Below are 23698 nucleotides of genomic sequence, written 5' to 3' on the forward strand. Positions count from 1 at the left end.
GTTACTGCCCCCTAAAATTAAGGGCCGCAAAAAAGAGAACTGATTAAGAAAAAACTGGAAACACGTTTTCCTTTTGGAAAAGGCTAGCTTGAAATATTTCCAGAAAGATGAGCATCATCGTAAAAAGTAATTCAGGGGGGAAAAGGTGAGTTGAAAACTCCTACAAGGGATTAGCAATAGTAGTATTTAAACATAAGGTGAACAGTTTTAGGAACGTGTCCAGAATGAAGACAACTCCCATAAATAATGAAAGTTGTGCATCTAATTTAACATTCACTACACTGATAATTTACTCTATTTTGTTTTTACACTCGTCCAAGGCATAAGTATCATTCAAAATGCTGCAAGAAGTCATACATGATTAAGAAATAAGAAATCCTGAGAGAAATCCAGTTCTAGAGTAACAAGGAAATAAATTTGACCTCAGTGGAAAGCAGTTACAGAAACAAAAACCTGTTCCTATATATTCCCCAGCACTCTGGACACTGAATTTTTACTATGTTTATCCAATATGTTCCACATGCCTTAATAGACCACTGAGGGGGCATTACTGAAATTGTATCAACAGTCCCAATTCAGATTAGTAACAACAGTGGTCACCTCATCCAGAATGAAAGAAACCAGACAGTAATGTCTCCAGACATGGCCAGACTATATGTCTCAAAAACAGCAGTTATGGCCAACAATTTCAGGAGCAAATGTATATTTTAAAGTACAAGACTGTAAGTGGAATAAAAGTAAATCAGAGACTTAATACATTAAAAAGGGACAACAACTTTCAGACTACTCAAATTTGTTTAAAAAAAAAAAAATCACAGAAGTAGATTCAAGCACTACAGCTGTCCATGGTCTGCTTCATTTTGTTGCCTCACACACCGCCTCAAATGTTTCTCTTTTAAAGTCTGAAAGAGTCACACAGAGGGAAAGCTGACTGCCCCATACAAGGTCAGCAGTGTCAAATACATGAAAAAACAAAGCGAAGGCACAGATAAAAATGCTTTTTCCCTGGCCCTTCAGAGACAGTGATCTTAGGTGTTAATCTGAACAACAGAAGGTGGGGGGGAAACATGCAAGTCTGAAAAGTCTTCGAAGAAATATTCCTTAACTGTTTGGCACAACTCTCTGGAATGACTATTTGAGCCATCAGAAATCTTGATGAAATATTTAGGTACAAAACCTTACCTAGAAGTTACTGTTTTGAAATCATGGTCCACTTCTAACCCTTTGAGACAGTCTGTCACACTATGTGCTCAAAACATCTGGCCTCCACATCACCTCTCTGGGGCCTTCCTTTACCTCTGACACTTCCCCAGGATCGTGAGGCACGATCGTGAGGTCCCTTAGTCACAAACTGCTAGTTCCATTTTTGAAATCTGCTGTTTCAAAGCACCTGTCTTGTACATTGGGGGAACTCAATACCTGCAAGGCTAGTTTCAGGAAGTTAATTACAGGGTTAGGTCAATTTTATTAGTTTCTGGCTAACCATTTCAACTCTCCCACTGGCCTTGCATATTGGGTAATTGTTCAACAAGGTAGTATGTAATTTCCACATCAAATTTAACACTTCCCTGACTGTGGCATGGAACCTTCTGCTTGAACCTCAGCAGAACTTATGCCTTATACCCCAATTTGCAGAGCTTCAGGGAATGCTGCAAGGCCCGTTTAATTACTCAGGCTTTAGTGAAGGGGGAAGGACATGTGCTGGTATTTTTATTAGGGGGTATTTGGGGGGCTGTCATTTTTATAATTTATTTTCTAGTTATGAAGAGAGAAGCAGCTGGTGAAATTTTTATTTACCTTATATGTGACTTGTATTTTCATTTAGATAATAGCGCTAGACCGAAAGCTAGACACTTTTTAAAGCTATCACGAACAATTAAAAACACAAAAAACCCATTTTAACCATTTTAGGTGTTGAGAGTTTGTGAGTGAAGTTCTCCAAACGCGAGAGAAGTGTTGCAAAATTCTGCTAAGTACATGACAACTATTAAATTAGAGACCAATTAAAACCACAATTGTAGAGAGAGATTGGTGTGATCCAAGCTACCCTCCTCAGATAATTTAGTCAGTGTTCTATGCAACTGCAAGTCAGTATTGATAAGAGGTGGGGGTAAATGTCTTTCAGACACAAAGATTTTTTTTTTTTTTTTTTTTTTAAACACACACCTTCAACTGGCCATATAGTACACCAGCACAGTCACCAGCAGCAATTATGTGGCAGGTTCTGACAACTTAATTCATGATTTGCCACCAGTACCATGCCCACGATAGAATTAGTTCTCTACAACTTACAAACACAGCCTACTTCTTACTTGTATTGCAGTAGTGCCAAGAGACGTCAATTACTGACTAGATGCCACTGTGCTCGGCACTGCACACACACAACTACAAAAATAAATAAACAAACAAACAGCCCCTGCCTTGAGAAGCTTACAATCTAACTTTGAGACAAGAGGAGCATAAGAAAATACGTGCTGTATTTTTATGGGAAGGATCCATTTCTTAATGCAACAAAAAGTGTGACTGTTTAGAAAGTATGAAATGAGGGACATGGACTAAAACTCGTTTTGCAAGTAACTAATTCAATCAATGCTTTCGAATTGTTAATTTCAGTGCCTGTGAGCTTTAAAACCATGCAAGCTAACTTGTGCAGACAGCTTACAAGTTGGACAAGGATAATATGTACCATACCCTATTGATCAAAGCCATTTAATACCCTCAACTGCTTCTTAGTGGTCTCCAAGCCAACCAGCCGGAATTGTTTGCAATCCTAGTTGTGGCCTGATAGCTTTCTAGATTAGAGCAAAATTAAAGAAAACCTACCCGCCCTCAAACACACCACCCCAAGCCAGTTACATTTTAGAGTCGGTTGTGTCCCTTCCCCCATCTAAGGCCTGGTCTACGCTTACAATGTTTTGCCAGTATAGCAATGTCAGAAGACATATGCCCATTAAGACATAGCTATGTGGCTATGCCAGAGTAATTTCTCTCTTTCAGGGAACTGGTATAAAACTATACTGATGAAAGAATTTGCTAGTATAGCTACACTGGTAAAGCCTCCTAATGGAGACTCAGTTTATACTGGCAGAATTCTTTTTAAGTGTAGAAAAAGCTTAACACGATATACAGGAATAATCTTAGCACAACTAGTAGAAAAGGAAGTGTGCAGAGTCAAATTAGGAAAGTTCATATGTTTAAGGCGGGCGCTGATTTAGCTTCTAGATTACTTACTACTCCACAGGAATTAGGTCCCCCATTGAAGAGTGTGCAGGCCATCCTCACCACCTCCGCTTCCATCTTCCTCAGGCCTGGGAATACATCTGGATGAAGGGGATTACTCCATGCAAACTCCTCATAAACCTTCAGAAAGAAACGAGCATGTCTGTCTTGCACTGATATATTGCAGAACAAGATCTGGGTTATTGTTTAACAAGTTCTGCAATGGGAATCAAAGGTGGCAATACAGACAGCATGACAAGTGAGCTAATTCAATGAACTATTTTCAGCCACAGTAGCATGGAGCAGCAGCAGCTGCAAGTCTTAGGCAGCCCAAAGCAGTGTTTTGCAGACTTTAGCTGTAGTAGGAGTTTCTACAAGTAATTGAAGCTACAAATGTGACGGAGACACTCACACGGTCTACCCACTGTGGCTAACTCCAGAATTACCCTAGGGCACATTTGGCCCGTGGTACGACTATGCAACAACAACGACATTAGGAATGGCCTGTTTCAGTAACAAATGTTGTTTAAATAAGTTATAAGGTGCAAATACACCTGTTCTCAGCTTACCTCTATTAAAAGAAAACAAATGGCTGCTTTACAAGATTAACTTTTACAAGTACCAGTTTTTATTCTTTTTAAAAAAAAATAAGTGACTAAAACTCTCATTAGTACAAGAAGCAGTTGATACGTTTGTTTGAATAATTAACTTTAGAACGAGATCTACAACAGTAACAGACAAGTTTGTGGCCACAGGAGAATTCTGGAGTAACTACAGGCAGATGGTTCAGCTGGGAAAACAAACTCTTAGAAGCAGTAAGACTGTCCACCTGATATGCATCAAAAGTGTTCTCAAAAGCTACCATTTCATACCAAAGTATTTTGCAACCATGGCTTTACATGACAAGCAAAAGCTAGTGCGGGCCTGATTCTGTTCTCCACTCGCCAGAACCAATTCTACTGAAGTCAGTGACAGCGTAATCAGCCAAAATACAGAACAAGTGTCCACCTATCTAGAACCAAAGAATTTAGCAAGATTTCCTGAAGAAAAGCTGTGATGGGGTTTATACACTCAAGCACCTGAAAGCAAGGAAAATTAACAGGCAATAGGAATCAAACACCGAGTTAAGTACCCAAATGAAGCTCATTTCAATTACTAAAAAGGCTACCCCCAGAAGAGGGCTAACTAAGGGAAAGACGTTCTTTTTTCCTGGGAGAAGAATTTCTGATCTAGGCATCTAAACAGGTCTTTGGGCTGTTTAGAACTCTTTCAACCTTCCCAAGGAGAGAAGTTTCTGGCTACGACACAACAGGGACTTGGATAGAATCATAGAATATCAGGGTTAGAAGGGACCTCAGGAGGTCATCTAGTCCAACCCCTTGCTCAAAGCAGGACCAATTCCCAATTACATCATCCCAGCCAGGGCTTTGTCAAGCCTGACCTTAAAAACCTCTAAAGAAGGAGATTCCACCACCTCCCTAGGTAACCCATTCCAGTGCTTCACCACCCTCCTCATGAAAAAGGATGAAGCAAGCCAGCCTTCTGATTTTACTACCGTCAGAATATTGGCTGCACTATACAATTTGTTACAAGTGTTCATTTGCCTTGGCTGCAGGGCCCAGCTCAACAGGCTGTCCCAGTCAGAACTTCCACAGAAGCCTAGTCCTGGAATAGGTAGCTGCAGGCCAGATTCAAGGTGGTAGTCAGCCCATGTCAGTTTACTCATTCCTTTGTAATTTGTTACTTGTTTTATCATTCCAAATGCTTTACCCAATCTGTTCTTGAATATCTACAGTGACAGTGCTTTGACAGCCACAGCCTTTGGTCATCTATTCCATGGCGCAAATGTTTTGCTAATACTCTCGTTCCTTCAGCCATATCTATCTCAGTCTTTTCCTTTGACTTCAGACCAACATTCTTTGTTCTACCATCTTCCAAGACAAGATAAATAGGAATTATAAATAGGGAATGAAGGTGTTTATGGATCTTCATCCCACAAACGTATTTGTGTGAATCACATATAAATTATACTTCTTGAACACTTATTTACCTTCACTAACAGGTGAGTGAGTTTCTCTTCCCCACTGTATACTGTCCCAGAGACTTTCCCATCCTCCCAATGTACTTTACCTGAAAAATAAAAAGCATAAACAGCATACGTTTGCATAAGCAACCATCCTGATATGAAAGCTACCCAAAAGTGCAAAAAATAGCATCTATCCTAGTAGCAATGCATACCACAAGCGTGATCCTCTCAGTTACTGATTAGCACTAAATTTCCTCCATACTACCATTAAAATAACAAAATTACATGAGGAATATTCCAAAATATTCCAAAATATTTTCCAAGTTACAAGTGTCAGTCAAGAAGAAACTGTCTTGCTTTTCTGGGCCAAAGACTTAGTGTTAGGACACTGCACAGTTTAAAAAGAGACCTCACTCTTTCAATAAGGGCAGTTAAAGTGTTTCCCCCCCCATTGCATGCTCACTGATTTGTTGCGGTGGGGTTGCTCATCAGAGCTGGACTGCTGCCGCTGATTTATTTCCCTTAGGATTGGAGGTGGAGGAGAAAGGAAGAAAGTGCATGGATGCATCTGCTTTGGAAAAAAGATCCCCAGAAGAGTAGTGGTCAAATTGGCCCATCCCCACCTCAGACAACCAGGAGACTATCCTTTCCTCCTTACTGTGACAGACTGGTCAGTGAAACAGAATAAAGACTTTCCAGTTACCTTTGTAACCATTACCCTCAAACCCAGATTGTCTGCATTATATATCACTACCATGATGGAACAGAATTACTTTTCCATTACCTTCAGCATTAGAACACCGGGCACCTGAGGTTTTTTTATGGGATGCCTGAGTATTAGTTAATAATTGTAGTTAACTAGAAACATGAGGATTGGTATTAGTCATTTACAGGACAGCACCAATTAACATTTGATGAACATCAAGAAAAATATTTAAGCTGAAACTATTTGTAGCAGTCACCAGAGTCCATTTTACCTTTATAGGTGTGTAAACATATAGCATAATTCTAATATTAAGCCTATGAAGTAGACCTGCATACATAGGCGCCAACTCTGTGGGTGCTTAGGGACTGGAGCACGCCCGGAAAAAACACTGGGTGCTCAGTCCCTGCGATCAGCTCCTCCCCCACCCTCCCAGCACCTCCCATGGATCAACTGTTCAACGGCATGCAGGAGGCACTGGGGGGGTGGGGGGAGGGAGATGAGGAGGAGCAAGGGTGGGACATGCTCAGGGGAGGGATTGGGAAGAGGCAGGGTGGGGGTGGGTGCTTGTGGGAAGGGGTGGAGTAAGGGCGTGGCCTGGGGGGGTGGGGTCGAGCACCTCCCGGCAATTGAGAAAGACAGCGCCTCTGCCTGCATATATACCAATATATGCTCACTATCATACCCATAGAGCTGTACTCCTTCATCTTCTCTAGTAGTACAGGCTGGCTCATGCCTTGCGCTGGCAATGCTTTGATATAATCCTTTCCGTCATTCAGGAAGTGCAAACCAGAGGCTACATCATCCAAGGCCTTGTTAAACTGCTTCTGTATCTAAAAAGAAAATGAAATGCCTTCAACAATAGGGTGCACACATTTTATGGTACACAGAACATTCAGTGCTAATGACTGGAACAGTGAGCTCAACACTTAACTGTGTTAACTTCTTAAACGGATACTGTCAAATAGTGTGCATGTTAATTTCATCCTTTAATGCCTATTTAGAATCTTGAAAATGATTTTGTTTGTCAAATGTAGCAAAGCAAGATGTTGGGCTCCCCTCCACCCCAGCGTTTTTATGGTGTTCAAGACCATGACAATATAAATAGCTGATTTTATACCAGTTACAGTTTCAAGATGAATTACTTTATGGACCATCTTGCTTCAGAAATCAGATATACGTTTAAAAACTCTGAAAAAATATCTATGTTGCACAATAACGTAACACAATGAAAGAACACACAGATAAGATTAGGACACTTTCACTTCTCCCCCAATCTACAGTTTGAAGGCCCAGGTCTGCCCTCACAGCAGCACAGATCTCTCTCCCAGAAGCATTATCTAATATAGCTGTTGAGATACCATCAGTAACAGAGACTTTTGAACATTGGAATACCTGGACATCAAGGCCTCTTGTAAGCAACATGATAGGCTTGTGTGTCAGACTCTACTGATCAGTGGACGCACTAGGCAAATGAGACATTAAACCGTTTCTTTGCAATGGGCCAACATCTCAGTAGCACTATCCTGAAAATGTGGGTCATGTAAAAATAAGGAATAGTTGTAGGGAGCCCAGGACTACTTTGTGTCTCCTTTGCCAATAAGCAAGGAACAGACATAAATGGAATATAATATTAAGTTATAAATTAATCTGCCATAGCTCACTGGTTATGACAACCAGGTCAAACGATGGAATATATTGGTCAGGACATCAGCATACAGGGAGATACTTGTAGCTTATAAGAGCTGGATAAAAGCTTTCAAAACTAGTTCCATGCATCAGTAATAATGCCAAGAGAAGATCTGGGAGAGAAAGCATTCTTTATCATGCTAAGCCAGTGGTTTTCAACCTGTGGTCCCCAGCCCCCTGAGCATTCGCAGACTATGTTTAAGATTTCCTAAAGGGGTCTGCACCTCCATTCAAAAAAATTTTAGAGGTCTGCAAATGAGGGGGGAAAAAAAAAAAAAAAAAAGGGTTGAAAACCACTGTGCTAAACCATTCGTCTGTTGCATCAAAAGATGAACTTAAGACAAACCTGGCCCCCGAATCCTTCATTTTATTTAGTCTATCTATTGTGACTGATGTCCTCAGGGCAGGAACTATACCTTGTATGCCACCAAACACAGTATTGTCATTACCAAATACATTTTAAAAGAAGTTATACCCTTCTCGATGGTAAGAATTCATGATAATTGCTGAATCTTGTAGTAAATAGGTTTAAGTAAAAAAAAAAAAAAAAAAAAAAAAAAAAAACTCCATTGTATTTCTTGTTTTAATGATTACATAGCTTCTGCTCTCTTAAGAGTAGAGTCCAAGCTATTCCTAACACAGATAGGAATTCTAAACCAATCAAAGACAAGGAGAATAACCTCTTCCTCTTGCATAACACAAGATTCAGTTATCACATTCAGTTAACTACATGTGGAGGACACAAACAGAATGGTAAGTTAGGCAGAGAAATAACCCAGAGTAAACTCTGTGGCCTTCATCCACCACTTAAGGCTATTTTCAGAAAGTCTGATAATATACAGAAAGGAGTTGGGGAAACTCAGCTGCTTGGTATTACTGGCAATGAAAATGTCATCTCCCTTTTCTGAGGCCAATACTGCTACAGAAAGATTACTTGGACTGTAAGCTCTTTGGGGCAGGGACTTCATGTTTGTCCAGCGCCTAGCACAAAGGTCTCCTGGGCATTATTGCAATACAGATTACGACAGACAGAGAGTTGGCTGAATGTTAAGGAAAGCTGTTCAGATACTTACTATGGCGCCAACAAAAGGCAGTTTTCTTAGAGTTTTAAAGAACCATTTTTTACTTCGTGATGTTAAACCTGAGATAAACAAGAAACAAAAATCAAAATTGAGCAACCTGCTCCGAAATAATAAACCAAAAAAACCCCTAGAGTTTAGTATGCAAAAGTGATTTAAGATCCTTGTTTAGTCATTAGTAGGCATTTGTCTAACTCATCATATACATATATTCTTGCATTATTTGGCATTCTGGACAGGAAAGCTGTAAGAGGAATACCAGAGGTGAAATTCTGGCTCTATTAAAATCAATGGGAGTTTCTCTCTTGACTCCAGTGGAGTCATAATTTCACCTCAGGTGTCCAGCATGTCGTGGGTGAGACAGGAGGAGAACAAACACGAATAGCACCAGCCTGCATCACCTGTCTGTAGAGTTCTAAATACTGGGGGGAAAGGAGAGAGAGACAGACAGACAGCTCACTTCTATGAGGACCACTATTCAGAAGAGAAAGAATTAGATGTTTATTGAAAGCATTTTTCCATTTCATATGCAGAATATTACTGGCCAGTGATTGCACTCTGACAACACAATCTCTGCTTTTTGTTGCAAATGGTCAAAGCAAGTGGCCAGGTACCAGGAGAATACTGTACATGTGTTCTGGTTAAACTACTACTATCTCCTTTTTGGTGTGGACAAAGTCACCTGATTTGTGCCACACACATCCAATTTTCCATCCGGGTTATGTAGAAATCTCATTGAAATCCAGATTCTGCTTCTGACCTTTGCTGGAGAAGCAATGATAGGGTTAGCTATGCTCAATACCATCTTTGGAAGGCAGTCTCCCGACAGCTATCGGGATTTAATCCAGCAGAGGGATGCCACAGATCCTTTAGCCACAGAAAAGTGACTTGAGGTTAGATCAGAGGAATTAAAGACCCCATACACTACACACACTTAGGTAAACATTGGCAGCTACAGATAACACTTTCATGAAGAAACAACTGAAACTATTTTAAAATCTCACTCTAGAGACTTCATAATCTTTATCTTTGATACTAGTATGACTCCTTTACTTTGCTTCTTTTCTTCATACTATCTATCTTGCAATCTTGAGACACCAACAGGAGAATACAAACTCAGCTAACTTTGCACTAATGTTCTGCAGTAAATACTTAATAGCTTAGAGTTTGGAAATAATTTGTATTGCATGCGTTGTCAATAATCTGCTTTTTGTTTGTTTGTTCGTTCGTTCCTAGGAATGCAAGTTTCTTCAATTTTTACTGTATACTTAGATTAAACATCCTGAATTTTATGTAAGATTTCCCAACACTATGCTAGTATTTAAAAAACAAATTATATTAAGAAAACTCAGGTACTAGTACTGTTCTAGCTTGAAACTCAGAGCCAAGAAATCTTCTGTTTATTCTTGCTAAAGAGAGTGTTTTTAGCTATTCAAATGTACTTTTCCCTCCCCTGGGAAACTGTGGGAGAAGCATAAAATTAAACATCAAATTAATATGCTGTTACTCCTAATAACAGCCACTAGAAACTACTACATACTCCTATGGGACTCACAGGGCACTACAGCCTCCTCTCTCAGATAGGTCCAGTGATCTTTATCACCACCTTGCCACAATAAAGAAGAATGCACGGCAATAGACCAAGAGATCCAATTTAATTTTTACAGTTCAAACAAGGAAAAAGGCTCAGAACAGATGAAAACATGTGGGTATGTACCTTAAATAACTGACTCTCAGACAGTAAATATGTATGATTAATGGAAAGGAAAGGGAGCCCCCTTCTTCAGCCCAAGATGTGTTCCGGACAATCCTCCAGGCCTGATGTTTCGCTATTGTATCATGATTTCCCATCATGAACCTCACCAGAGTCACCTTTGAGTTCTGTGCGATTTCTGACTTTTGATCCACAGGAGTGACCAGCAAATGAGTGTTGAACCAAAAGTCCAATGGGAGGGGAGGAGCAGGGCAACTTTTCTGCATCACACAGGCACACTCTAGACTGTCTTCCACCACTCCCTAATATGGAATGGTTTAGCTACTGAAACTTTGCCACATCTTGACCTTAATATGATAACCAGAGATTTTACTGGTACATTCTGGGTTATGTTAGAAGCCTGTTTATAATGTTGTGATGCATGGCCAGAAAGGGTTAAACATCCTACAGGATGAAGGACTTAAATTCAACCCTTAAAGACATATGGGGAGATAATGTTTGTGTTTTAGTGTATTTTTACATAAATATGGGTAGTGGTCAACAATGTAATCAACAGACCCTGTCTATGCTGTATTCTGATAATTCAGAGATCAAAAGAACATCCTAGCATTTAAATGAATTGTAAACATGGGAGATCACTGTATTCATCTCTTTGAAATGTATAGCAAATCATCTGTGAATGGTGGAGAAACAGGCATTGCCTTATGTTAATCTGTGAGAATAATTTAACAATGAGTCTTAGGAAATGGGGGCCTATTGTTCCCCGAGGGACTCCAACTCTGTCAAAGAAGGCCTGAAATTGTATAAAAAAATCCTTGGGTCCCAATCCTTTTTATCTCAGATCTGCTTAAGCTTCATCAGGGGAAGTTTGAGTTGCAAGATTGAGGTCCCAGTTCAGCTGGAAACACCCTGAATATAATATTGGACATTGGACTACAGACAGTCCTCGACTTTACGACAAACAGCACTTATGATGTTTCTGAATTGACACCCTGATTCAACTTACGACAACTGGTTTCGACTTTACGACGCTCTGTCCGCGATGAAGTGCATTGTGGTTCTGAGTTACGACATTCGGATGCATGACGCAATTATCAGGAACCAATTGTGTCGTAAGTCCGAGGACTGCCCCTATAACTTATGGACTAAATTCTAAAAGAACTCTTTGTAACTACAAAGCTCACCATCTCTGCTATGTATCTGAACCTCAAGAACTGAACTCATGTGTGTATGAATAAATAAATTTTAGTTTAGTTAATAATAATTAGCTGTAAGCGTGTATTTGGGTAAGATCTAAAATATTAATTAACCTGGGAGGTAATGTGTCTGATCCTTTGGGATTGGTAGAACCTTTTCTTTTATATGATGAAATAAGATTTTCAGAAATCTTCATTATATTTTACTTGGGTACCTGGATGGAGGCCTGAGACTGGGTCACTTTAAGGGAACTGCGTTGTTGGTTTCTGGGCAACCAGTGAGGTAATAAAGACACTGTTTTGTGCTGGCTTGGTAAATCTAAGTATTGAAATATCCACCAGTTTTGGGGATTGTCTGCCCCATTCTTTGCAGGCCACCCCTAATTGAATGACCTCAGCTGGCCCTCACTGGGATCCCAGTCACAAATGTATAAACAGAAGAATATTTACATGAAAAATAACTGTCCCCACAAGCGTGTTAGAAAACCCGACTCCAGAGAGACGCGCCAAGGTACTCACTCTCTGGTTGGAAGAGGATACCGTGCAGCCACACCACCACCAGAGTAGAAGCAAATGTCGAGCCAATCAATTGCCAGGGTTCAATGCCAGCACACTGTCCATTCACAAAGGTCCTTGCTTTTTCTAAATACATGAGGATGATTTCCTTATAAGGAACAAAGGTGTCCTGGGGGGGAAAAAAACAAACATATTACAGAAGGTAAGTCCACCCTACACCTTTTCAAATCACTATGAATAAGGGCATTGAAGAGTTGTTCCTAAAATAGACATTGAACTGCCTCCCAGTTACATAGAGCTCCTACTGAAAAGAAGTGTTGCCAACTCTCAGAATTTTATCATGAGTCTCTTGATAATTATTGTTTTCCTTAAAGCCCCAGCTCCTAGAGTCAAGGGGATACATGATGATTTCAGCCTCCATTCTTAAAGAAAAAGTAAGTTTCTAGCCCTTGTGGCTGTGGAGAAAACTTCAAAATGTGACCCCGGTGCACCCTAAGGCTCAAAAAGAAGGCAAATAAAAAACACCAAATCTATTATTTTTACATGATCTCATGATTTTAAAGCCCCCCTCATGATTTTGGAACATTTGGGGTTGGCAATACTGCGACATACTTCCCACAAGCAGGACAGGCAGGCAGTGTCATGAGTTGTGTTCCTGATTAGCATAGGAGGAGCAAGTGCTAGAATATGTACCGTATATACTTGTTCATAAGCCGAATTTTTTTAGTAAAAAAGGGAAGCACCAGAGAAGGGGGTCGGCTTATGAACGGGTACGGAGAGGGAGAGGTGGGACACAGCCCCTCCGCACAACAGAGGGAGCAAGGAGAGGCAGCAGAGCCAGAAAGGAAGAGGCGGGGCCAGAGTCTCTCCGCTTCTAGCCACGCTGCTCTCCCCTCAGCTCTGGGGCTTGCAGGCTGCAGCCGTGCCGCTCAGCCCCGCCCCCCAGAGCGGGCTGTGGCTGCGCCGCCTGGCCCAGCCCACTGGAACATGCTGTGGCCACGCCACCCGGTCTGGCCTGCCGGATCAGACTGTGGCCACGCTGCCTAGCCTGCCGGAGCAGCTCCGGCCAGGCCAGACATATCCTTCCCTGGCCCTCCCCAGATAAGGTGGGAAGGGGAAAGTGTGGGGGTTCCAGGGGTTACTCCCCTGACTCCCTACTCCCCCCCCCCCCCAAATTTCCCCACCAGTTGCTGTCCCAGCCCGTCAGGGTAAGCAGCTGGCGCGCTGGGACACTTTGTTTACTTAGGTTTACCTCCGTGCCTGCGGACGCTCGAGATAAACAAACCATCTCGGCCCACCAGCGGCTTATCCTGATGGCCCGGGAGCCAAAGTTTGCTGACCCCTGAACTATAGGGTTGGCTTATGAACAGGTTATAAAAAATTTTCATTTTTCCTTATCCATCTTGGGGGGGGGGGGGAAAGGAGTCAGCTTATATACTCGATCATAAGCAGGTTCGTTTATATGATAGTTTGTTAAGCCTTAAAAAAAAAAAGAATAATTTTTGGAGCACTCTTCAACAAGAAGTTTTGAGCAGTTCTGACCTGTAAATAGTAAAATTCTGTTTGAGCACTTCCCAATGACTTCAACATTCTGCCTATGGGTATGTATTAGGGACCATGCTTTTTCTACTGTGTTACCTGAAAATCTTACTATTGGGCCCAATAGCAATTAAAATGAAAAAGCTACCCATTCACCACAAAATACCCAATAGCCTCATGATTAGAGTGCTCGCCTGGGATATGGAGACACCCAAATTCAAGTCTTTAGTTTGGTGCCAGACTATTGGCTACTCTGCAGTGGGTGGGGTGGTGCTCTAGCTCTCTATTGTTTTTTATTATTATTAATTATTATTATTATTATTATTATTATTAGGAAAGCTCTCTTTCATTCCAATACAGAACAGGAACATTTTTGAAATCTCAAATTTTCACAGGAAAGGAAACCATTTTCCATCCTGTTCTAGTTGCGAGACTCCCATTGAAGGAAGACAGGATTCCCTGCAAGCAACGTTAGCGTACATTTACCATACTTTGGAAACCTGTGCAGCAAATACAATACCAAATGGATTAGAAATGTTTAATCAGCTCAAACAAAACCATACCATCCCAACAAAAGAATCCACCACAGCTACTTGATGGAATGTGGGGATGCACATGTACTTTCCAGTGTGGGCTGGAGAGAATGTTTTGTTGAATGGTTTCTATTTGCTTCAGAAAAGCTGCATTTAGCTACAAGTAGTGGAATTAACATCTATTTGCTTGACAAAGAACAAACTATAGACATATCAAGAGTCCCTGCAGGGAAACAAGGATGGTAGCTTAAATCATTAGTGATAAAGGCTAGAAGTACTACCATTGGCCTCTTAGAAGGTAGTCACATTTCACATTATCCAAGTTCCCATAAAGTTGTTACTTCACTTAGAGCTAAATCAAGGTGTCCTTTAATCTCATCTTCTGTGCAACTAACAGTGTAAAGGCATAAATCCTTAATTTTTACTTTGCTTGTTCAAATTTCCAAGAAGGCAGTACATCTACTCCCCTTCAGGGATTTTTTAACAGAACAGAAACAAACACTGATGCTTTTGGTTTATTGTCCAGTAGCTGGTGCATGAAAATTGCATAGGTCTGGAACACCATTAAGAGGAGGAGGAAGAGCTGCTAGTGCACTAGTTTCTTGATTGCCATTTTAAACTCTTAACAAAGAGAATGCTGGAGTTCCACCAGAAACTAAGTGAGGTTTTAGAACCAAGGATACTCACTAAGTGAATACAGTAATATCAAATTGTATTGAGTGGAATCTAAACAGAATGTTCTCCAATTATGTTAGCTTGCCTGACATCAAGCCTTGAGTTTCCACAATCAGCAGCTTTATTTCTCAGGAGACAAAACATTTTACGATAACGCAGATTGGAACCAGTAACTACATAAAGCTCTTTGGGGAAAACTCCAGATTACTTTAGTGACTACACATAGAGAACCAGAGCAGTTAAGCCTGCGATGGGAGGAACAATTTCTGGTGGCAAATTCACCTCACACAGACCAAGATTTTCAAAACAGGAGTCTAAAGTTAAACTCCTAATTCCATATTTAGGCACCAACATTAAGTGGCCTAATTTTCAAAAGCATCGAACATCTAGCTACTCCCACTGAAATTACCACATTCTGCAGTACTCTAGAGTTTCAGGGAGCGAGAAGGATTAGAGTTCTCTATTTAAGGCGTGATCTACACTACACAATTAGGTCGACATAAGCTGTCTTACATCAACCTAATTATGTCAGTATACACACTACAGCCTTGTCCTGCCAATGTAAGTGCCCTACTACACCAACATAACTCCACCGCCACAAGAGTTATAGGGCTTACGTAGGCGTACGTAGGGCAACACAGTGTCTGTGTAGACACTATGTTACTTACATCGGCCATTGGCTGTCTTGTCAATTTCACGGCTCCATGCTGGAACTGTGAAATTGGAACTGTAATATAGCATGGAACCATGAAATTGATAAGAAAGCAGGACAGCTAGAGCCTGGCTCCCCACTCCCAGTCGGGTTGCTCAGGGAGTCAAGAAACCCGGGTGGCTGCCCTCCTTCCCCCACTCCCAGACAGGAGCAGAGAGCCAAGAGCCCGGGGGGCAGCTGGGCTCCCACCGGGGAGCTGAAAGTCCTGGCTCCCAGGACCTCCCCCCACATCCCCCTTCAGTCAGTGGAAGCACTCTTGATGAGGACACGCACCACCAACAGAAGGAGGGTGCGTATGGACATCAGCCACCGACTTAGGGCGTGTCTACACTACAGCCCTAAGTATTAACAAGGTACTACACCAATGAGCTCACAATACTGAAAGACATCACTGTCAGTGGTAGAATGGCTACAGGCATACACAAAAATGCTACAAAGGCCTGCTCAGCACTGCCTCTGGTCCACTTTACCATAGCCAAGCAAGTCCGTGCTCTGCTCCACAGCTCAGACTTGTTCTTTAACTCTCAACCTACTTCAACTCATTATAAGCAATTGCATGCCTGGGTGTGGTACTTTGCTGCAAAAACTACAGTGCGTTGTCACAGGACAGTATATCCAGAGCTACACTTCCAGTTCTATTTTTATCAACTATAATACTTAATATTTATTCTGTTAACCTTACCTCACACAAGATTTTCTTCCATTTCTAAAACTAGTTGTCCATAATCGCTCTGCAATGAGGTAGCAAGTATTGGGGGGAGGAGGGGGAAAGAGGATTTTCCCCTACTCCCCAACCATTTTCCTTTGGTTTACTACCTTTAAAAGTAACTTCAGTTCAGGAAGGAAATGCTGATTGAGTCAGGAGAACCGTGAGAAGGGGACAAAAAAAAAAAAAAAAAAAAAAAAACACAAGGCAGGTGGAGACCAGGATGGGGAGGGAGTGGATATGGAGTAAGTAATTCAAGCATTATTTATTAATTCTGAGCTTCTTGGATGGTAAAGTGTTGAGCATTTTTAACATGTCAACTGATAATAGATTGGGCTTCCCTGCCCAAAAGTAATCAGCAAATGAGAATGGATCACTAATTTTAGAGTTTAATAGGATAAAACCAAACAGTATAAAAAAGAAAGATAGAGTCCACACTAATTCATTCCAATTGGCACTGGATTGTTTGTAAGTCAGTGTAGCAATGCTGTTTTCAACCTTACCATAGTTTTACACCCTGTTTCCTAGCAGCAATGCTAGCTAAACAGCTTGATCCACACAGCCCTTTTAACTCTGCAACACTTGGTGAGTCCCACACATTTCTCACTTTCCTCTGAGCAGAGCATACAAGGAGGCAGGTTTGCACAGGTCCTAGACAATGATTCTGTGTCTCTTCCATTCTGTCTTTTATGCAATAACTAAGGTTAAGATTTTGTCATGGTTATTTTTAGTAAAAGTCACAGACAGGTTGCAGGCAATAGACAAAAATTCACAGGAGCCCCTGACTTGTCTGTGACTGTACTAAAAATAACCGGGGGGGGGGGGGGGGGGGGAGAACAGGGTTCAGGGGGAGGAAGGACAGCTGGAGTCCCACCACCATGGGGGGTGGGGGGAGCGCACAGCCCTCACTCCAGCAGCCTCAGCCACAGGGAGAGTGGGAGAGCCTGCACAGCCACCCACAGGCCAGGGGCACACGGCCCTGACCCCAGCCCTGGAAGGGAGGGGAGGTGCACAGCTCCAGCCCTAGGTCCAGTTGCTGACAGCCAAAGAAGTCACAAAGGTCTGGTAAAGTCACGGAATCCATGACTGCCATGACCTCCATGACTAAATTGTATTCTTAGCAATAAGTCAAGTTCTACTTTTACTGAGGGTTAAAGTTCAGATACAACTGTATCATTTGCTATTTTCAGGACACTAGCACAGAGACGCACTGATTAAATCCTGCAAACCACAGTCCTCTGCCTGAATACAAGAGATAACAATCCCCTCCCTTGTAATCTTGTTCACAGACTGGTTGCATTTATTGTCTTGCTGCTTCTTCCTCCAGCAACACTGGAACTACTGACCATATGTGCTTAAAGGGAACATATTTCTAGCTTTACAGAAGTCAATCGACCCTCTTCTCCTCCAGCACCCACTCTCCAGGCTGGGTAAACTTAGTGGCCTGGACAGAATTTAAATCAATCTTTATATAACCATAAAACCTTGTGAAAAAAACAAAAACCTGTTCTACCCAGATGTGCGTGTTGTGGGAGCAACACAAGAGGCCTTATATTTGAGGGTGAGAGTCAGTCACTCAAAACTCACGAGTACACTGATAAGTTCTTATGTTTCTAATTGACTGAAACAGTCCCCTAAAGGAGAAATTCACCATGAGATCATTTATTCCCTGCCTTCCAGAAGGAATGATCCAAATATTTGATAAAACATTCAATTATTTACATCATTAGGACTTGCAATATTCACATTTTTTTAATGTAAATGCATTCAGAAACCTGGGCAATTGAAGAGCTTTTATCAATAAAGATTGGGAAGACATCCTGATGATCCTGCTTTTTAAAGTCCATTAGTTGGCTGGGTTGGTTCCAGGTGTAGCAGTCATGCCATCACAAACATATTAATATTAACAACTGTTACCATCTTCCACCTCAAAGGGAATTATATTCAGACAGCACAGTAAAAATCCATCAAAAGAAAATCATACGTCTGAGCCAAAGCTAACCAGACTGGACATCATAGTTGTGCCAGAAAAGTATTTTCCTGGCAACGAAGTTTAAAACTTCAGTAGGTCCCTGTGCACCAGATGAACAGATCACACAAGTGATAATGTGGAGAACCTTGCTTTGCGCTGCCACAGTGAATAACTAGAATGTAGGTTTCCATGGATATCAAAATGACAGCATTTACTAACATTAAATTCACTTATAGGAAGAGCTAAAAATAAGGTCTCTTAAGGAAACAGGATTCCCCCCGGTAGGATCAATAAAATTGTTTGAGGACTAAGACTAGCTTTTTAAGGAAATATAGATTTATTTTAAGTACCAAGAGAAATTCTGTGCTCATCACATCATTAAGGGTACGTTTAGATCCACTTCTAGAGTCCAAATTGTATATTTTACAGATACATATTTTGAGATGTGGGTGACAATATGATAGAATGACAATTTCAGCATTCGGGAGGCACATTTTCTGGCTTGGCATACACAGAATACTTAAGTCATCTCATCTTAGCGCCCATTTATAATTCCTACAATCATCTCAAAATACTGATGAATTTTTCTTCAAAACATTGAAAAACAGGAACTGAATATTTTCTGAGGTTTCAATAGACATTATGGCTAACACAGACTTTAGTTAGCTTGCATTCATTTTTATCTAATGAATGTTGTATGAAGCAGTGTTTGTTAAACATTATGCCTTAAGTTGATTATGTTACCATGTGTAATACCTAGGACTTTGTGCATACTTTATTTGGTTGGTGTGCTATTATTTTTCAGTTCAATGTCATTGGGCTCCTTGGGGTTAAATTAAAGACAGCAAGTGTAGAAATAGTTTTGGTCATGACAGTTTAAAAAGTTTAAACTGTTTACAAACTATGACGTATTCTTCACACGTGACAGGAATGAAAATGCTACTCACCTGTCAACTTGTAAACTCCAATTTAAATGCTCGGAGTGTAGTTTTCAAGTAGGAAAGCCTTGTTTACACATCAAGCTATCTGCTGCTGCCAATGAGTGTCAGCAGCAAACAGAGCTGGATCAATGTTGAAGACCCTGTAGTTATTTCATGAACTGTGGCTAAATGATATTCACTTATTTTTCAAGCTTATATATTAACTGATCAGACATTTCTATGTTTGAGTATTAAGATTTAAGTTGATCACGTTCCTCTTAGTGTCTCACTTTAACAAGCCTTGATTTTTAGACAGACATTGTATCAGATGTGACTACTCAGAATAAGAATTTAAAACATACGGGCCTAAATATTGACCCTACTAGCTAGGTGACCTCTATTTAGAGCTAAAAAATAAGCCCAGGTCTGCATTACAAGTTTTTGTCATCACACCTGTGTTGGTCAGGGGTGCGATTAACTGACCAGCTGTGCCAGCAAAAGCCCCTAGAGTTTAGCCACAGCTTATACTGGCAAAACTGCAGTTATGGTTGATTTTGCCCTGGGGAGGCCTGGAATAAGCAATGCTGGCAAAAGATGTAAGCAGCAACCATAGGAGGAATGCTCTGCCAGTACAGTATACCAGTGAAGTGTTGCTAGTCAAGACCTGACCTAACCAGATTTTCAGACTCTCTGCCTCAGACAGCAAGAACTTAACCGTATAAAACTAGAATAATGATTGTTCAATGCAGTCTGCTATTCCAAAGGGAGTTGCACATGTTACACTGAATTATGCCTGAGTAACAACTGTATTCCTGTGCCTACTCAAGGTCTTTAATGAAATTAAGCAATATCTTAAATATATAAAAACTAATAATTAAACATTTGTTAGAATAATACTTCTTCAGCAGACTAATTCTGGGGCTACATGTTGTAGGTAAAACTGGTATGTCAGGCCCCTGCTCCCCAGGAATGAAGCAACTCTGATAGGAAAAGCATGCGCACGTGCCACCTAACTCTAAACAGTGTGCCATATGACTGGAAAATAGCTAACACTGTGCCTATATTTAAAGACAGAATAATTCAATTCATAGAAGTAAATGGTAAAGGGGGATGCAATGCAACATGGGTTTGCAAAAGATAAATCAGGTTAGTCTGGCCTGATCTCTTTCTTTGAGAAAACTACTGATTTTTCAAGATAACAAAAATGCAATAGATTAATATCCTTGGACTTCAGTAAAGCATTTGACATGGTGCCACATGGGAAGTTAATAGTTAAATTAGGGAAGATGGGGATCAGTACAAGATGTGTAAGGGGAGAAGGCAACAGGTTGTGCTGAAAGGAGAATTATCAGTCTGGAGGGAGTTACCAGTGGAGGTCCTCAAGGATCTGTCTTGGGACCAATCTTATTCAATATTTTTATTAGTGACTTTGGTACAAAAAGTAGGTGTGTGCTACTAAAGTTTGCTGATTATACTAAGCTGGAAGGCATCATCAATACAAAGACAGATTGGAACATCATATAGGAAGATGTGGATGACCTTGAAGACTAGGGTGACAGACATGGGATGAAATTCAATAGTACAAACTGCAAGAACATGCACTTTGGATCTAATAAGAATTTTGCTACAAGCTGGGGGCTAATCAATTGGAAGCAACAGAGGAGGAGAGAGACCTAGTTGTGTGGGTCGATCAGGATTACTATGAGCCACTAACGTGATGCAGCTGTGAAAAAGGAAAATGCGATCCTTGGATGTGTCAGGCGTGACATTTCCAATAAAGATAGAGAAATATTAATGCCATTATACAAGGCACTGGTAAGATCTCACTTGGAATGCTGTGTACAAGAAAGATTAATTTAAACAGGTGCAGAGAACAACTGCTAGGATGATCAGGAGAATGGAGGAGGCTGGAAGACTAAGCTTGTTTAGTCTTGCAAAAATAAGGCTGAGAGGGGATAGGATTGCTCTTTATAAATACATCAGGGGTAAACACTAGGGAGAAGGAAGAGCTATTTACATTAATGGAGAATGCTGGCACAAGAACAAATGGATATAAACTGGCTATGAATACATTCAGGCTGGAAATCAGAAGGTGGATTCTAACCATCAGGGGAGAGAGATTCTTGAACAGCTTCCCAATAGAAATTGGGGGCAAACAACTTAATTCATTTTGAGAGAGAGGTGGACAAATTTATGAGTGAAACTGTATGACAGGGTTGTTTGTGATGGTAGGGGGCAGGGTTCAACAACTCTGGTCACTTTCAGTTTGTGTTACTAAAACTCATGCTTCAAGTTTCCAGCTGGCCCCCAGCAGGGGTCAGGAGGGATTTTTCCTGCCTCCACCAATGGATTCTCAGAGGGATGTTTTTGTTTTTTTAAATCTCTTTCCTCTGAAGCATCAGAAGATTGCCACAGCTGGAGACGGAACATTCAGGGGGTGGGCCAGAGCTCTGAGGTGACAATGAGCATTCCCTCAGGTGCTTGGCTGGCTGGTTCCTGTTCACATGCTCAGGGTCTAACTGATCACCCTAGGTGGGGTTGGGAAGGAATTTTCCCCCAGATCAAACTGACAGTGACCTTGGGAAATATTTCACCTTCCTCTGCAGATGTTGGTGCAGGTATCTTGCCAGAATTACCTGGGTATATCTCATACTCGTTTTGCTGCCATTGTGCGAGACTCAGGCCCTGGTGCTCCTCGGTCTCTCCTGTTCTCTGCTTGTGGTACATAATAGTCTAGTCTCCTGTGGGCTGTAATACATTGGTCTTGATTGTTGGGTTTAGTGCAGGGGTGGACAAACTACGGCCCGCGGGCCATGTCCGGCCCATCAGAACTTTTAATCTGACCCTCGAGCTCCTGCCGGGAAGTGGAGTTGGGTGCTTTCTGCATGGCTCCCGAAAACAGTGGGATGTCCCCCCTCCAGCTCCTATGTGTAGGGGCAGCCAGGGGGCTGTGCATGCTGCCCCCTGCAGCTCCCATTGGCCAGGAACTGTGGCCCTGGAGCTGTGGTGTGGTGCCTGCAGATGGAGCAGCGCGCAGAGCCGCCTGGCCGGGCCTACGCATAGGAGTCGGAGGGGACATACCGCTACTTCCGGGAACTGCTGGAGGTAAGCACCACCCGGAGACTGCACCCCTGGGCCCCCACCTGAACCGTAACCCCCTTCCCCAGGCCTAATCCCCCTCTCACCCTCCAAACCCCTAGGTCCCAGCCTGGAGCACCCTTCTGCACCCCAAATTCCTCATCCCCCAACCCCACCCCAGGGCCTGCTCCCCCAGCTGGAGCTCTCACCCTCCCTCCACACCCCAACCACCAATTTTGTGAGCATGCATGGCCTGCCATACAATTTCTATACCCAGATGTGGTCCTCAGCCAAAAAATTTGCCCACCCCTGGTTTAGTGTGTGGGTGCTGGGTGTATTGGTGGCCTGTGATATATAGAGGAGGTCAGCCTAGGTGATCTGGTGGTCTCTTCTGATCTTAGATTTTATGCCCAACACTTATTCAGTTACGTGAATGTTAAATTTATTCCCAAAACTACTACACTGAAATGAATATAAAAAGCTATCATTTAGAAAGAAAAACTTCTTTGCCAGATTACCTTTAGTCTAGCACAGAATTTAAGGTACAGAAACTGAAAGAACCCCCATATGTACCAACCGCTCCAGCAAATCAGGATGACTGGCTATGCAAAGGCCTATTATAGATCAAGCACAAAAATATATTAAGGCAGAATAAACAGAGCAGTAACAGAATAAAACAGAAGAATTCTAAGTTCCACTTTACAAAGGAAAAACAAAAGCATTAAAAGCGAGACAGGGGCCCACTTTAAGCACGTCCTAAAGAATGTGTAATTATATGAAGTGCCCAAGGGAACCCAAGAGCAAGACAAAGATAAGTAAAGGCTTAGATTTCACATGCAAAACCAAAGATTTTGATCAAGAAGTCAAACCCCAGAAACCTGTCAGCCCTTACAGTTGTCCCCGCTAGAAAGCTGACAAGAGACTAAATACTGACCGCCTTAGATAAAGCAGAATTACACTCCAATTGCAAAGTGACAGCATTTACTCTGAATTATCGGCAAATTGCTGTGTATGCTAATTTGCTAAAATAAAACTGCATTTACAAAAACATACATTTCTCAGAGGTAAAGTTTTCAAGAGCACCTAAAGGACAGAGCCCAAATTACTTATGAAAATGGGACTCAGCTTCATGTTGATAGGCAATGATTTTCTAGGTGGCACATCCTCTCTCAACAGACTTGGTAACATTTTTTTAAAGCTCCTAATTCACTTTTGAAAAAGGGACATAGGAGCCAAAGTCACTTAGGCAGTTCTGAAAATTTTACCCCCAGTCTCTTAAGAAAAAAATTGATGGGTTTCCAGGTGGCAGCTCTTACCAATAGAAGGCTAACTCTCTGGACTGATTTAAGGGCTATTGACTTTACCTCTAGATTCCCAAAGTGAACCCATTCTCCCAGTTCACAGAAGAGCAGAGACCTGAA

The 23698-nt window shown here is 41.6% G+C and overlaps 1 protein-coding gene across 2 annotated transcripts in view; it reads right to left on the reverse strand.

Moving 5' to 3' along the window:
• The window catches only part of SGPL1 (sphingosine-1-phosphate lyase 1), a 46365-nt gene that overhangs the window by 15061 nt on the left and 7606 nt on the right, over window positions 1–23698 (reverse strand). Inside the window, exons 2-6 of one of the 2 annotated variants that reach the window (XM_005281867.5) lie at window positions 12146–12311; window positions 8711–8778; window positions 6634–6781; window positions 5270–5349; window positions 3232–3360 (exon numbers count right to left, since the gene is read on the reverse strand). In XM_005281867.5, coding sequence (XP_005281924.2) covers window positions 3232–3360; window positions 5270–5349; window positions 6634–6781; window positions 8711–8778; window positions 12146–12311 — 591 coding nt within the window. The remainder of the gene's footprint in view (window positions 1–3231; window positions 3361–5269; window positions 5350–6633; window positions 6782–8710; window positions 8779–12145; window positions 12312–23698) is intronic. The other variant, XM_042856885.2, reaches the window with a different exon arrangement.

This window comes from Chrysemys picta, chromosome 7 (assembly GCF_011386835.1).
Source record: "Chrysemys picta bellii isolate R12L10 chromosome 7, ASM1138683v2, whole genome shotgun sequence".
NCBI classification, from domain to species: Eukaryota; Metazoa; Chordata; order Testudines; family Emydidae; genus Chrysemys; species Chrysemys picta.